The sequence below is a fragment of the Felis catus genome, chromosome A2 (assembly GCF_018350175.1).
Source record: "Felis catus isolate Fca126 chromosome A2, F.catus_Fca126_mat1.0, whole genome shotgun sequence".
NCBI lineage: Eukaryota > Metazoa > Chordata > Mammalia > Carnivora > Felidae > Felis > Felis catus.
In genome coordinates, this window is record NC_058369.1 from 85,349,338 (window position 1) to 85,362,598 (window position 13,261).

General features: G+C 33.4%; 1 protein-coding gene across 1 annotated transcript in view; it reads right to left on the minus strand.

The window, feature by feature from the left end:
* SEMA3C (semaphorin 3C) overlaps positions 1-13,261 on the minus strand; it is a 182,808-nt gene that overhangs the window by 71,041 nt on the left and 98,506 nt on the right. Inside the window, exons 6-8 of the mRNA XM_045052314.1 lie at positions 7,148-7,238; positions 3,100-3,219; positions 1,145-1,287 (exon numbers count right to left, since the gene is read on the minus strand). Of these exons, the coding sequence (XP_044908249.1) occupies positions 1,145-1,287; positions 3,100-3,219; positions 7,148-7,238 (354 nt within the window). The remainder of the gene's footprint in view (positions 1-1,144; positions 1,288-3,099; positions 3,220-7,147; positions 7,239-13,261) is intronic.

Here is a 13,261-nt window from a genome sequence, read left to right on the forward strand (position 1 = left end):
GAAGATTATAGATGCTACTGTGGTCAGGAAAGTATGTTTATACTTCTACCAAATGGTCTCCAATAGTCTATTTTCTCTCCTTCACTTCTCTGTGTCAGCATTTAGTCCTCAGTATTTCCAATCAAATGCTTTAATATACACATTTCTCTGGCGAGGGCAGGAAAAGTGGTGTTTGGATCATTCACATACAGTCTCTACTGATTGTTTTTTGTATGTCCAGAAGCCTTTCATCCCTTCTGCTGCCTTTACTGCCTGAGGAGCAGATGACCTCCACAATCAGTGGAACACTGTAATATCTAAAAATAATGATTTTAAATACTAAACACTTGAAGAAACACTTTCGCACAAAATATGCTAATCATAAATCAGTCAGGGAAAACCTGTAAAAATCTTATACGAGAGGGCATCATGAGCTTTTTTTGAGTTGCTCCGTATACTTGCTGTTTATACACAAGACCATTTTGTTTACTGCTTTTAACTAGGACTGTATTTTATTAATGCATTTCTTAATTTTCACTGTTGTAGATAGTTCCCCAACAATTGTCCTTACTGAGGTTTTGCTGTATTTTATTCACAAGAATTATTCTGTTTCTGTGATGTACAGTTTAGCTATTTGTTTTTAATACAAATGTATTAAATGGATTAATGCATTAAGTGGAAAAGCAAAAATTAAATAAAACTTCTCATTTGTATAAGACCATGACCAAAATATTTCTTTGAATTAAGCTTTTTTATTTATCTCATATGACCGATGTGAATAAACATTAAATTAAAATGTCTTCTCTCAGGGCACTGGGGTGATTCAGTCAGTTAAGTGTCTGACTCGACTTCGGCTCAGGTCATAATCTCACAGTTCGTGGGATTGAGCCCCATGTGGGGCTCTGTGCTGACATCTTGGAGCCTGCTTAAAATTCTCTCTTTCCTCTCTCTCTGCCCTTCCTCCACTTGTGCATGCTGTCTCTCTCTCTCTCTCAAAATAAATAAATAAACATTAAAAAAAATCTTTAAAATGTCTCCTCTCAATATTGAGTTAATTTGTAACAGTAGATGAAAGTAGGAAAATAAACTATTAGCAAAAGAAAATACATTTATACAATTTGAATTTGTGAGTCTTTCTTCAAATTAGGACAGGATTAATACTTACAGGACATATTCTAGCAATCATGGAATGAATCTGTTTTGTGCTTCTGCTATTGTCGGTCAGTTTCTCTTTGAAGAAGAAGTACACCTTAGCATCATTTGGATCTGTGCCATCTGGGATGACATGTGCATCCACAAACATAGGTTCTGGAAAAAAAAATACAAAGACTATATATATATATATACTCATGATGGAAATCTATCTACCGTCCACCCAAGTAAACCACAGGCACATGCCTTCTCCATCCTTGGTACAGAAGAACAATTCAGTGTTCATAGGCACAAAGTCTACGAGCAGTAATTGTATTCACACAACATATTGTATTTGGAATGTCAAGTGCCACAAAATATATCTATAATATAACAGCTTCAACTACTTTTCCTGGGGGGCGCTGGGTGGCTCACTCGATTGAGTGTCAGACTTCAGCTCAGCTCATGATCTCCAGTTCGTGGGTTCAGACCCTGCATGAGGCTCTTTGCTGACAATTCAGAGCCTGGCCTGCTTCGAATAGTTTCCCTGTCTCTCTGCCCCTCCCCCCTGATGCTTTTTCTCTCTGTCTCTCTCTCCCTCAAATGGAAATAAGCATTTAAAAAAAAACTATTTTTCCTTATCCACAATACATTCTAGAAGTTCAATAAATGCAAAAATTCTTTGGGCAATGATGAGTTCTAAAAAACTAAAAACGTTTCTACCAGTTATTTCCCATGGAATATAATGGCCATTTTACGGAAAAAAAGTTTGTTTTTCAAAGTATAGTTTTCAATCTAGTGCATATAATATAAACTCAAATTCACTGAAGCAGAATGAGTAGGGAGTCCAAGATCTGAAAAACACATTTTTTTTCTTAAAATACAGCATATGAAATGAAGGGGAAATTTTTCAAGGAAAAAAATGCAGTCATTTGAAGACATAGAGGGATTCCTTATTTCAAGAACAAAAGAAGTTTTAGAATACTCTATTTCCAGATGTACTAGTGTCATAAATTGAAGAAGTAAATGGACAATCAATGCTTTATTGTGCCTGTCCATCAGTGAAATAACATGCTTAAGTGTGGTGATTCATGCTTAGCTATGCAATGTTAAGTGGGTTGCCAAATTTAGGGTCAGCTAGAAATCCTCCCCAGGGAGAAATGACAAAGTTCTTAGCGGTTTCTGCCTCCTCTAAACAACAGCAACTGACTGAAATTGTACATTTCAAATGTCAAATGAATATCTTTCATGATGTGAAATTCATGTGACACCCCCAAAATTGGAAACAACTGAATGCTTATAATCATAAAGTTATCATACCTATGATTTCCATTAAGTACTAAATAAAGTATAAAAAGTATATATACCAGTTTTATAATTTAATAATCTAAATATAAAACAAATAGGGGGAGTTATTGAAAATATTTTAATCATTATATCTATCAAAAATTTAGGAAATTTTTTAGATTTGACATTAAAATATTCAAGCATGATCTCGCAGTTCATGGGTTCGAGCCCTGCACTGGGCTCTGTGTTGCCAGCTCAGAGTCTGGAGCCTGCTCTGGATTCTGTGTCTCTCTCTCTCGCTCTGCTCCTCCCACACTCATGCGCTCTCTCTCTCTCTCTCTCTCAAGAATAAATAAACATTAAACAAATAATAAAATAAAAAATTCAAGCAGACTATATGAGTAAAATAGCATATTTATGTGATATATAATTGGAGAAGATTCTTAAATGTGAGCCTGTATGATAAATATCACTGTCATTTTTATTTATTAATACATCTTATGACAATTGTATGATGGTTAATAAAACGTTAGAATATGAACTATGGACTACTTCGATTATTTATTTATCCTAAATATTAAAAATAATAAAGTACAGAATTGTGACTTACATCATGGCTTTTTAAACAATTTTAACCTTTCTTCATTAGAGAATAAAACAGTTTAAAGGAGGATTCTAAAAAACGCACAAAATGTTTCTTACCACTGAGCCATTTGGAATTGTGTTGATCAGTTCTGACTGCATTCCTCTTCGTTAAACTTCGAAAAATAGCAGCATCTGTGCCCATGAAATCTATATACATTCCAGAGAAAAGCTCCTCGTCTATGAAGAAGAAAATGTCAACACAATTTTAAATCTTTTTTAGAAATCAAGAACTTGCTTATTAGATGATCACACAAATTATAGTGTTTATAATTGTCGTTTTTCATTGTCCATCACATAAAAACATTGGATAAAATGTAATCTGATGTCATTATTGCCTGTGAGTTTACTAAAACAACTTTATTTGTTATAGAAATAAAAATTCTTCTGCCTGCACTTAATTATACTAAATACATATGTTTATATAGTATGTATCAAAAATGGTGGAAATAATATATGTGTTAAAGATAATAAAATAGCTTAATTATTACTTTCTTTTAATAAATAAATAAAAACTACTATAAGAGAGAACTCAGTTTCTAATTTTGGCAGTAATTAACCAAGTGGGAATTAGGGCTAAGTCATTAAACACCTGAATCTCTATCTTATCATCTGTAAAATACAGGAATTGGCTTATGATTTCAAAAGTTTTCACCATATTAAGAATTCCATGATTTCACCAAACAGATTGAAGATATTAGTTTTTATTGTCAAAATATTATTAATGGTAAAATTATCTTATGATTAAAAGTATATGTTTTAATTTTTATGCTATAAGGTTTCTATAAGGTAAATAAAGTGCTACTTTTTCAATTGTAACACACAATTTATTAACATTATGCTAAAAATATAATATTATGTTAATAACACACATATGGTTTGACATATGAAACCGTAAAAAATAGAATACAGAGATAAAAAAATACATTTTAAAATTAAATTACCATCATTAATGGAAAAATCAGATATTTTAATATATATTTGCACAACATGAGACATTGAGCTTATTTGTTAAGGTCCATATTAATTTTTGCCTATTAAGGAGAGTAAGCATTGAACTGGTATGTGCGACCCTAGAGTAAAAAATAGTAGTTAAATGTCTATTTAAAAAAGAATAAAAGTTATCAGGTCTGATCCAGGGAAAAACCATGCAGTTTTTTTCTTTGACTGATGTTCTAGAATCAGTCTGGCTACCTTCAGATCATGGTCCTTTTGGCAGGACTGTAGCATTTTGAAGCACTCCAGTCTCACTCCTTAGTAATAAGCAGTACCAGCTAACCGAGGACAGAATGGAGAATGAAATGTTTTTAATCTCCAATATGATCTCATCAGGTCATGAACTGGACCCCTACCAGTGAGCGAGTGGGTATGGCAGGCATTATGTTGCCCAGTTCTGCTTCCTGGTAGGGGTCTGAGGTCCGTGGGAACAGATTATAGGGAGATAACAAAAATGTCCATGAAAGCATTTTGAGCAATTTAGCTTCAAAATTCTGCGAACATTTGTGAAGCGTCTACACAAGTATTCTGTAGATACAATGGTTGTGACAATTAAAATAATTTTGCAATTAATTATTTCACATTCTTTTTATACCTGATACCTCCCAAATGGTGGGTTATAAATTTCTGCTATTCAATGGATTGATTAACACAGCTGTCAATTATCGGATCTGTTTCCAGGAAGAAAAGGAAAAAGGACACTCAGAGGATGATGTATGGCAGAGAGGGCTGAGTCTAATCTTATTGCATACCACTTATTAATTATGTCTTAGCTATTACAAAAGCCTACCAGTCTAATTGGCTCCATAACCTGTCTTAAATTCTCAGTAATTTCAACAGCAAATCAGGAATAATGAAGTTTCTGCTTTATTTTGTATAAGAAATAATCAATGCCACTTTAAAAAGAATTCTGAATAGGGATTTTTTTTCAGAATGTTTGTGGAGGATTTATGCAAAGATAAACTTGTGCTTTTTAACGTTAATCCGAAAATACTTTGCTTTCGAATTTTACTTCCACTGACCAGAAAAACTTCATTAGGGTCTTTATAGGTTCTTTAAGAAATGTCATCTGACTTCTTATTGTGATACAACAATGGCATGAGAAAATAGCAAAAAGCACTAAACTTGCACACTGGGTTAGATGCCACAACTATATTATGAAATTTGGAATTCTCCAATTCTTGATGCTTCTTGGCACTTTAACAGATAGAAACACTTTAAACATTCTGTGTTATTTAGTACCTTGCAATCCAACAGACATGATAAAGCCCCAAATGCCAAAATGAGATGACTACACAAATTGACTGTGTAATACTGGAGATAATATTGGAGAGAATGTTAGAGGGATAATCAATAGAACAAGTAAAATGACAAATGCAAGCTAATAAAACTTCTTTCCCCTTTTAGTTTCAGTTTTTAAGGTAAGCAAATAGTTTAATGACTCTTTGATAGTTCAAGTTCTAATGCTAATCAAAATATTGAAAGGTAGTAAAGGAACATAAGCATAGGAATTGAAGTCTTGGATCCTTAGTATATGAAAGTCAATAACTAATTTTGTAAACAAATCCAATTCTCTAAGGACAAAACTATTAAATGACTTAACAAGTTTAACAGGAATATTTATAGTGCCCAGTTTTAAGCCTTTTTTGTTCCAAATGATATTTGATGAGTATAATTGTTAACACAACTTTGAATTTTATTTTCATAGCATTTAACTTGAAGTAAGTAAAAACTCTACATATTTATCTAGTATTACGTAGCATACCAATTTGATAGGTGAATACAATTTTCTTCCTAATGAAAAGACTTTCCATGCACTGACTCTATTAAATAATATTTAGAAGCTTATCTGAAAAGTCCCTGCATCAGACATAATTGGGTATGTTGTGACTTCAAAGCTTTATACTTCTTGGTCCCACTGATAGACTTTCATCTCCTCCCTGCCCAGTCTGAATAATCATAGGAAAGAATTCACTGGATAACCTCCAAGTTTACATTTTAGTCAGCGCTGGATGTACCTGTCTTAATTTAGTTTCCAAATATGAGAAAGATGAGTTGCTACATTAAATGAATAAAAGCAAGGTGTTCTGAAAACAATAATCACCTTTCCACCTGTTCCATTGTCAAGTAATGCAATTTATCACCAGCAACACATAAGAAAGCAAAGGGTAAAAGCATCTACTGTCCATTCAACACACTGAAATCCCAGATTTGTCCCCACAGGCAGCACATGTTAAGCCAGGCATATTCTGGAAGTGTCTTAATTAACCAGAAGAGAATGCCTTTAAGTGAATTACAGAAAGGCATCCAATGATTGAGATTCAAAGATATTCATTTGTTAATATATATAGCACCAAGCGACTGGGCATGCTTTTTAACTGATACATTTTATAGAAAATGAGGGAGGGGGGAGTCACTTTGCTACCACCTCTTTTTAGTATAGTACCTTCTGGACAATTGATAGAGAATGTATTTGGCTAAGACATGCACTTTGTTATTCTTTCATTTGAAAGAAATACCATTTTTTTAAAAGTTTACTTTGTGGGGGAGAGAGAGCGTGAGTACATGAACAGGGGAGGGACAGAGAGAGAGGGAGAGAGTTTCTCAAGCATGCTCTACACTACCAGCTCAGAGCCTGATGTGAGGCTTGATCTCACAAACCATGAGATCATGACCTGAGCCGAAGTCAAGAGTCAGACGCTTAACCTCCTGAGCCACCCAAGTGCTCCGAAAGAACTGCCATTTTAATTATCTGTAAAATATTGCTAAAATTTATGAGGAAAAATGGGTATACTGAATACTATAAAAACAACTACAGAAAACACTGAGAATTACTTTATATTTCATTACATGTATACAAATACACATGTTTTGTAAATGTTGACATGCTCTAGAAACGACATCAGCAACATAGTAAGTGAAAAAATAATTGCTTATCATTTAATCATGAATTCTTGAAAATGAGAAACTACAATTTCTCAGTTTACAACTTTCTGTTACCTCACTCAGGTCTATCATTCATGCTACCTTCCCAATGGGCATACCATGTCATGAATTTATTTTATTTAATCCTTTTTATTTTATATTCCCCCTCCTTTTATTTTTGACTTACTGATCATAACAGACACCGTGTTCACATTGGGGTTGAAGGAGCAGCGTCCTTTTCCAGATTCACACTTGGAGTCAATCACGAAAACTTGGTCCTTTATTATAGATAAAATACAAATGTAGCAATAATAAGTAGCTTTATATTTAGTTAACCAGATTGTTCTTTAATAAACAAAGCATCATCATAAATAATATGCTTTTTATTGGTTTGCCTATGTTTTCTCAATTTACTTTGTTAAGACTTTCTTGGCCTATATGAAGAAATTATGAATTATAAGCAAACTTCAGTAGGTACAAGTTTTCATTCTACTATAATCCCTGTGAAGCTGATTCAATAAGTTTTCAAATCTATATCAGCAAAAACCACCTGGGAATCAAGGATCATTGTAAACCTGAACTAGATAGCTTGAACACTGGCCAAAAGAAGAAAATTGTCCATAGAGGAATAATGTATACAAGGATTATGATAGTTCCAAAATAATCAAGACATTTATAAAATACAAAATTTTTATCACCACTTAATTTTGTTATATAAGCATTATACTCGGTTCAACAAAATAATTCATAATTTAGATAAAAACTGTATTTCACTCATTTATCAAAAATTTATTGAGCATGTTTTTGACTCAACACATATTAAATGAACATCAAAAGTCTGCCATGCACTCTTCAGCCATCATTAGTTGCTTCAGGGCCAGCTTATTAAGCATTTACTATATGCCAGACACCAACAAAACATGAGGAATACAGTAAACCAGACAAAAATCTTCTTCCTCAAGTAATTTATAATATAATGATGGAAAATATGAATATAAAAAGAATACTACACAAAACATAGAATATGTTACATGGTGCTCAGTGGGCAGGACAAAAATTAAGCAGAAAATAGAACTAGCGAAACCCACGGATGAGAGGTAATAATTCAATTTGAAATATAATGGTCAGCGTAGGCTTACAGAGAGGGAATATTTTGCTTGTATATTTATCTTATTCTTAAATAAAGTCAGTAAAAGCTACTACTAAAATTCAAAGACCAAAGTTTTCACTTTTGTAGGTTGCATGAGATTATGGAGGATCTTAATTATCAAGCTAAGGTTTTTCAAAATTTTCCTGAAAGAAATTCAGTTTCAATATTTTTAAAAATTTTTTTTAACATTTATTTATTTTTGAGACAGAGAGAGACAGAGCATGAACGGGGGGAGGGCCAGAGAGAGAGGGAGACACAGAATCTGAAGCAGGCTCCAGGCTCTGAGCTGTCAGCACAGAGCCTGATGCGGGGCTCGAACTCACGGACCGTGAGATCGTGACCTGAGCGAAGTTGGACGCTCAACCGACTGAGCCACCCAGGTGCCCCAGTTTCAATATTTTTGAGTATGGAAATGAAAGAATCAAAACACTGCTTAAGAAGATTGGGTCTTACCTTGGTGTTTTAAGAAGATTGAGAAAGGCAGTTAATAAAAACAGACACTGGATTAAAGAAAATAGATTTGATTTCAAGTGCAGTAGTTCAGGAATTAGATAATAATATTCTGACATGCCAGGATCTCAGTGATCATGGTGAGAGGAGTAAAGATGCAAGAGAATTTGTAAAGTAAAAATCAACACAGCTCAGCAATCAATTACCAACTGGATGTGGTTCAAGGAAGAGGAAGAAAACAAAGATGATTCTGAAGTTTTGACTCCTTAAAGAAAATAAAACTAGTTCATTTTTGTTACATTGAGTTTGATGTGTTGTCAGAATATCACTGACATGATGGGGGAATCATAGAACTTAAAAAAAATCACAGTCCTCTATCCTGGAAAAGTCTTACAGAATGATTTTCTTCAACGAATTAACTCTACAGATGAGGAAAATACAACTTGCACAAGATCATGTAGCTAAATTATGACAAAATTAAAGTTAAAATTCAGTCTCCTAACTCCTCACTATATTTTCCAAAAAGTCAGTATTTATACAATAACCTTACTTAACAAATAATTGAGGAAAAGCAATGAAGTTTAGTAAAGCCAGCTATGATCAGTTAGCCAGAGATGTACATATATTATACTAAAAAAGTGAGAGTTGGCATTGCAGGAGTTGATGAAATTGCTTAGGTACCACTTGCTCTCCACTGAACGATTTCTTTATTGTACAGCGTCCTCATTCTCACACAGTTATAGTCTAGATCTTGTCATCACCAGAAAGAGTATGGTCCACCAGAATAATCACTAACTCAAGCACATAGCAACAAATCTTCAATTTTATCTCCTTTCCATTTTTTCTCAGTTCATCAGCCTTCTGTCTTCCTGACTTTTTTGTTAACCCGTATAGATTCAATGGTATTTATTTTCAATATGTTTTTTGCAGAAATATTAAGTTCCTTGAATCTGCGATTTTTTTCATTGAAACCACAGCCTGGAAGGGCATGTCTACCTGTACATTCTCCATACTTGTTTCCATATATCTAAGTATTTTGCAGAAGGTAGTCCAAAAAGGTAAATTCAACAAAAATAATGATTTTTTGCTCACCAACATAAAATGGATCCTTATGCAGCTCAGCAAACTTTCAAGGACACTAATATCAATTGATTGTTCCATTAATAATTTCAAACCACTATAACTATAGACAAATCTATTAACTATTGATTGCTCATATAATTACAGATTAAGTGAAGCCTTTAAATGAGATGTCTTTAACTTCTTACTACTAAACACATAAATACACATACACTAATACATTCATTAGCACATTCTTGTTCCCGCCTCTCTACTTCTCTGACTGTTTCTTCTTAGTCATGTTTGAAGGTCCCCCATCTTGCCCCCATCTTGCCCTTAAATTAAGAAACCCTCAAGTCTCAAGCATAATCACTCCTTTTTTTCACACAGTACTCTGCATGATTAAACCCTTGCATTTCCTGGGCTTCAGTTATTCTAATAAAACAACGACTCAAACATTTATATAGCCAAGTTTATATTCAACTGCCTACTTGACATTTCCACTTGGATCTTTCAACAGCAACTCAGACTCAAGAGAACCCAACCCAGGCTTAAAACCTTAACCTCAAACATGATTTTCTTTGTTCTCTCTCATCTCAGTTCATGACAACTATATAACTAAAGAAGCCAAAAACCAAAAATGAAAAACAAACAACAAAAATGTCAATACCTGTATCATTGTAAATTTCCTTTTATATAGCCAGATCCACCACTGTCAACTACACCATCTTACACTTTGTGCTTATCTTTCTGTCTTTATTGCCCCTCCCCTGAGTATAATAATTTCTTTCTTGGCCTATTATATCCATTCTCTAACTGATCTCACCACAGCCCTGTCAACCCCTCCCTACCCTCAATCATTTATAATACAATACACAGTGACAACACAATGCTTTCCTTGCCATTTTCTGCTTAAGATCATTCCAGTTGCTTCTCCTTTGACACAAGATAAAGATCAATATCTTAAAGGTAGCTTACAAGCTCTAATATAATTTTGTGTCAATCATTATCATTAAATAAATACTTATTTGTAGATTGAATCAATAAAAGAGAAATAAATAGGACCAGAAAGAGAGTAAGTGGTGAAAAATTAGGAAAGAAGGCATGGGAAAATGTTTCATGGTTATAGATGTTAATAAAGGCATTGAAAAATAGGGGGCATGGCCAACATGTTATAGATCGGTCAAGGAAAAAGGATGCAGATTAAGGAAATTAATTTGATCACTGAGGACTCTTGGCCACTAGAAAATAGTTTTAGTTTATAGGTAGTAATGAATGTCAGATCAGAAAGGTTTAATAATGATATGAAAAACAGAAATGTAAAACAGAAAATATAGCCTACTAGTCTGAGAAGTTTTGTGATCAGTAAAAGAGGGAAAAAAGAAGTTGAAAAAAGTCACAGACCCAAGATAATGATTTAAGGAAAAGAAACATGATCCTATTTTTAAACAGGAAAAAAACTAAATGCAAGAGAAAGGAAATGAAGATATAAAACAGTAATAAAGGTTATTGATAAAAGCACTTTATTGAGAAGGAAAATGGACAACTTTTTTCTGACAAAAGGAAAGCTACAAAAAGACACAGAAAAGTTTGGTGACGAATTTGCTTCAAATGGCACAGGGAATGATTTGAATGCCTGTGTTATGCTTGGTCATTCAAAGGTAAGGTTATCTGCTTAATGACTGGCAGAGTCAGAGGCTTAAATGGTATTCAACTGCTGGAACCAATGTATGGAGACATCTTATAAAATCAACCAAAAATGAGATGTAGGAATAGTCCATGAATGTGTAGTGAAATTAACCCACTATTTACTTTTGTTAATGTTTTATTCATTATTTCAAGTCATTATTTATCTTTTTCCAGGAACAGAAGACAGGGGATGAAGACGGCGGACAGAAGAGAAGAACCGTGGTTAGGAATTGGTGTAGCAAGGACTGCAGGCATTTTGGATGGGCATCACTGAAATGTTCTAGGAAAGCTCTGAATCAGTCTCACAGAACAATGGGAGACTCATAGGATATAATGAAAGTGTGTGATGTTCCAAATGTGGAGTAGGCTCAGAAAATGCTCTCTGAGAAAAAAAATGATTGACTATTTGACAGATAGATAGAAGGTGGTCGATAGTATCTAAGAAATGAAACTGAATAAGTAATGATTATGTGACCCTAATTTGGTTCACTGTCAAACTGGTTGTAAATACAGGGAAAATACCGTATCTCAGTATCAGCACATGGTGTTACTAGTAAGTACTATCTCTGGTCATTATAAAATGCAATGATAGTGACGCATAAGAAGGAAAATGCTCTCAAAATACAACCTCTCTGTATCATGTCTTCATTTTACACTAGGGGATCTTTTATCCTAAACTAAAGAAAATAAATACAGGAGATGTTTGATAAACTACATAGTCTATATTTCTGTTACTGTTTACATACTATAGATACATAAAAATGATGTTATGGTAAAACCCTTTGACTTGAACTGACTGCATACAAAGCTTAAAATTCATAACTCTTTTCATACTTAAATTGGCACTTAAGATGTTCACATATTATTTTAAGAGATTAATTAATGGAAATGCTTCCCCTTTGAAATATATCTTTTGAAGTGAGACTAAAGTAGTTCATATATTTAGTAAAGTGATTACATTTTATTCCATGCTGGTTTTCCAAAGGAGATTATTTTTTGGACCGACTTTCCAATTAAGCCTTGAAGTGCATAGTGGGCAATTTGTACATGGGAAAATGATTTTATTTGAAATCTGTGCTCTGAAAACTGCTATGCTATTGTTGGCGAGTACAGTGAGTGCACAGCCTTCAGTGGCGTGTCTGACAGATGGCAGACGTCTGGGGCAGTAGTTTATTTAATCAATTGATCACAGGCATGTGGTTCTAATGACAAGTTCAATGTAGCCAACGTACTTTTCCAAGAGGCATAGTTCTACTTTTCTTTAAGAATTGTAGTATTTCGTATCATCTTGAACCACTTGGAAATGCCTCATTTGGGGGCCAACTTGTAACCACTCAGTTATGTTTAAATGACTTTTTATTTACCAAAAGATATGTATGTATAAATTACATGTCTGAAAAAAATTTAATAAAAAAGTAATATAAAGAGAATCATTATTCAATTATATTTGTACTAAAGTAGATTAATCTCTGTTAAGGGAGAATAAACTTAATAAGAAATAGCAGTAGCAACATTTAATTTTTTTTAACAGTTCTAATCTCTAAAATTGAATTAATATATAAGAACTGGACATTCTAGATTTAAGTTGCATAATGGAAACAAAGCAAGATAATTTGAAATAATTAAGTTTTTTAAATGCTTACATTTGTTAAAACAACATGTTTGACTAAAAGAAGAAGGAAAAACTCTTTGGTCTAATGCATACTTTTCTGAAGTCAATAATTTTAAACTGGGACAAACACGGTTTTAAATCTCATAGGTGAAGTTCAACCAGCTTGTATTTATCTATACATTAGGTATACATTTAGTGTTTAGCAAATGTTTTTGTTCAAAGAACCCCAAGTCATTTTAACTAATGTAGGAAAAAGGATAGAAAAGCCTAGTGTAGACTAATGTTTGTCTAAAATCAAAGTGTGACCTATTAATTATAGAAACTTCTTTTCAGCAAAGGCA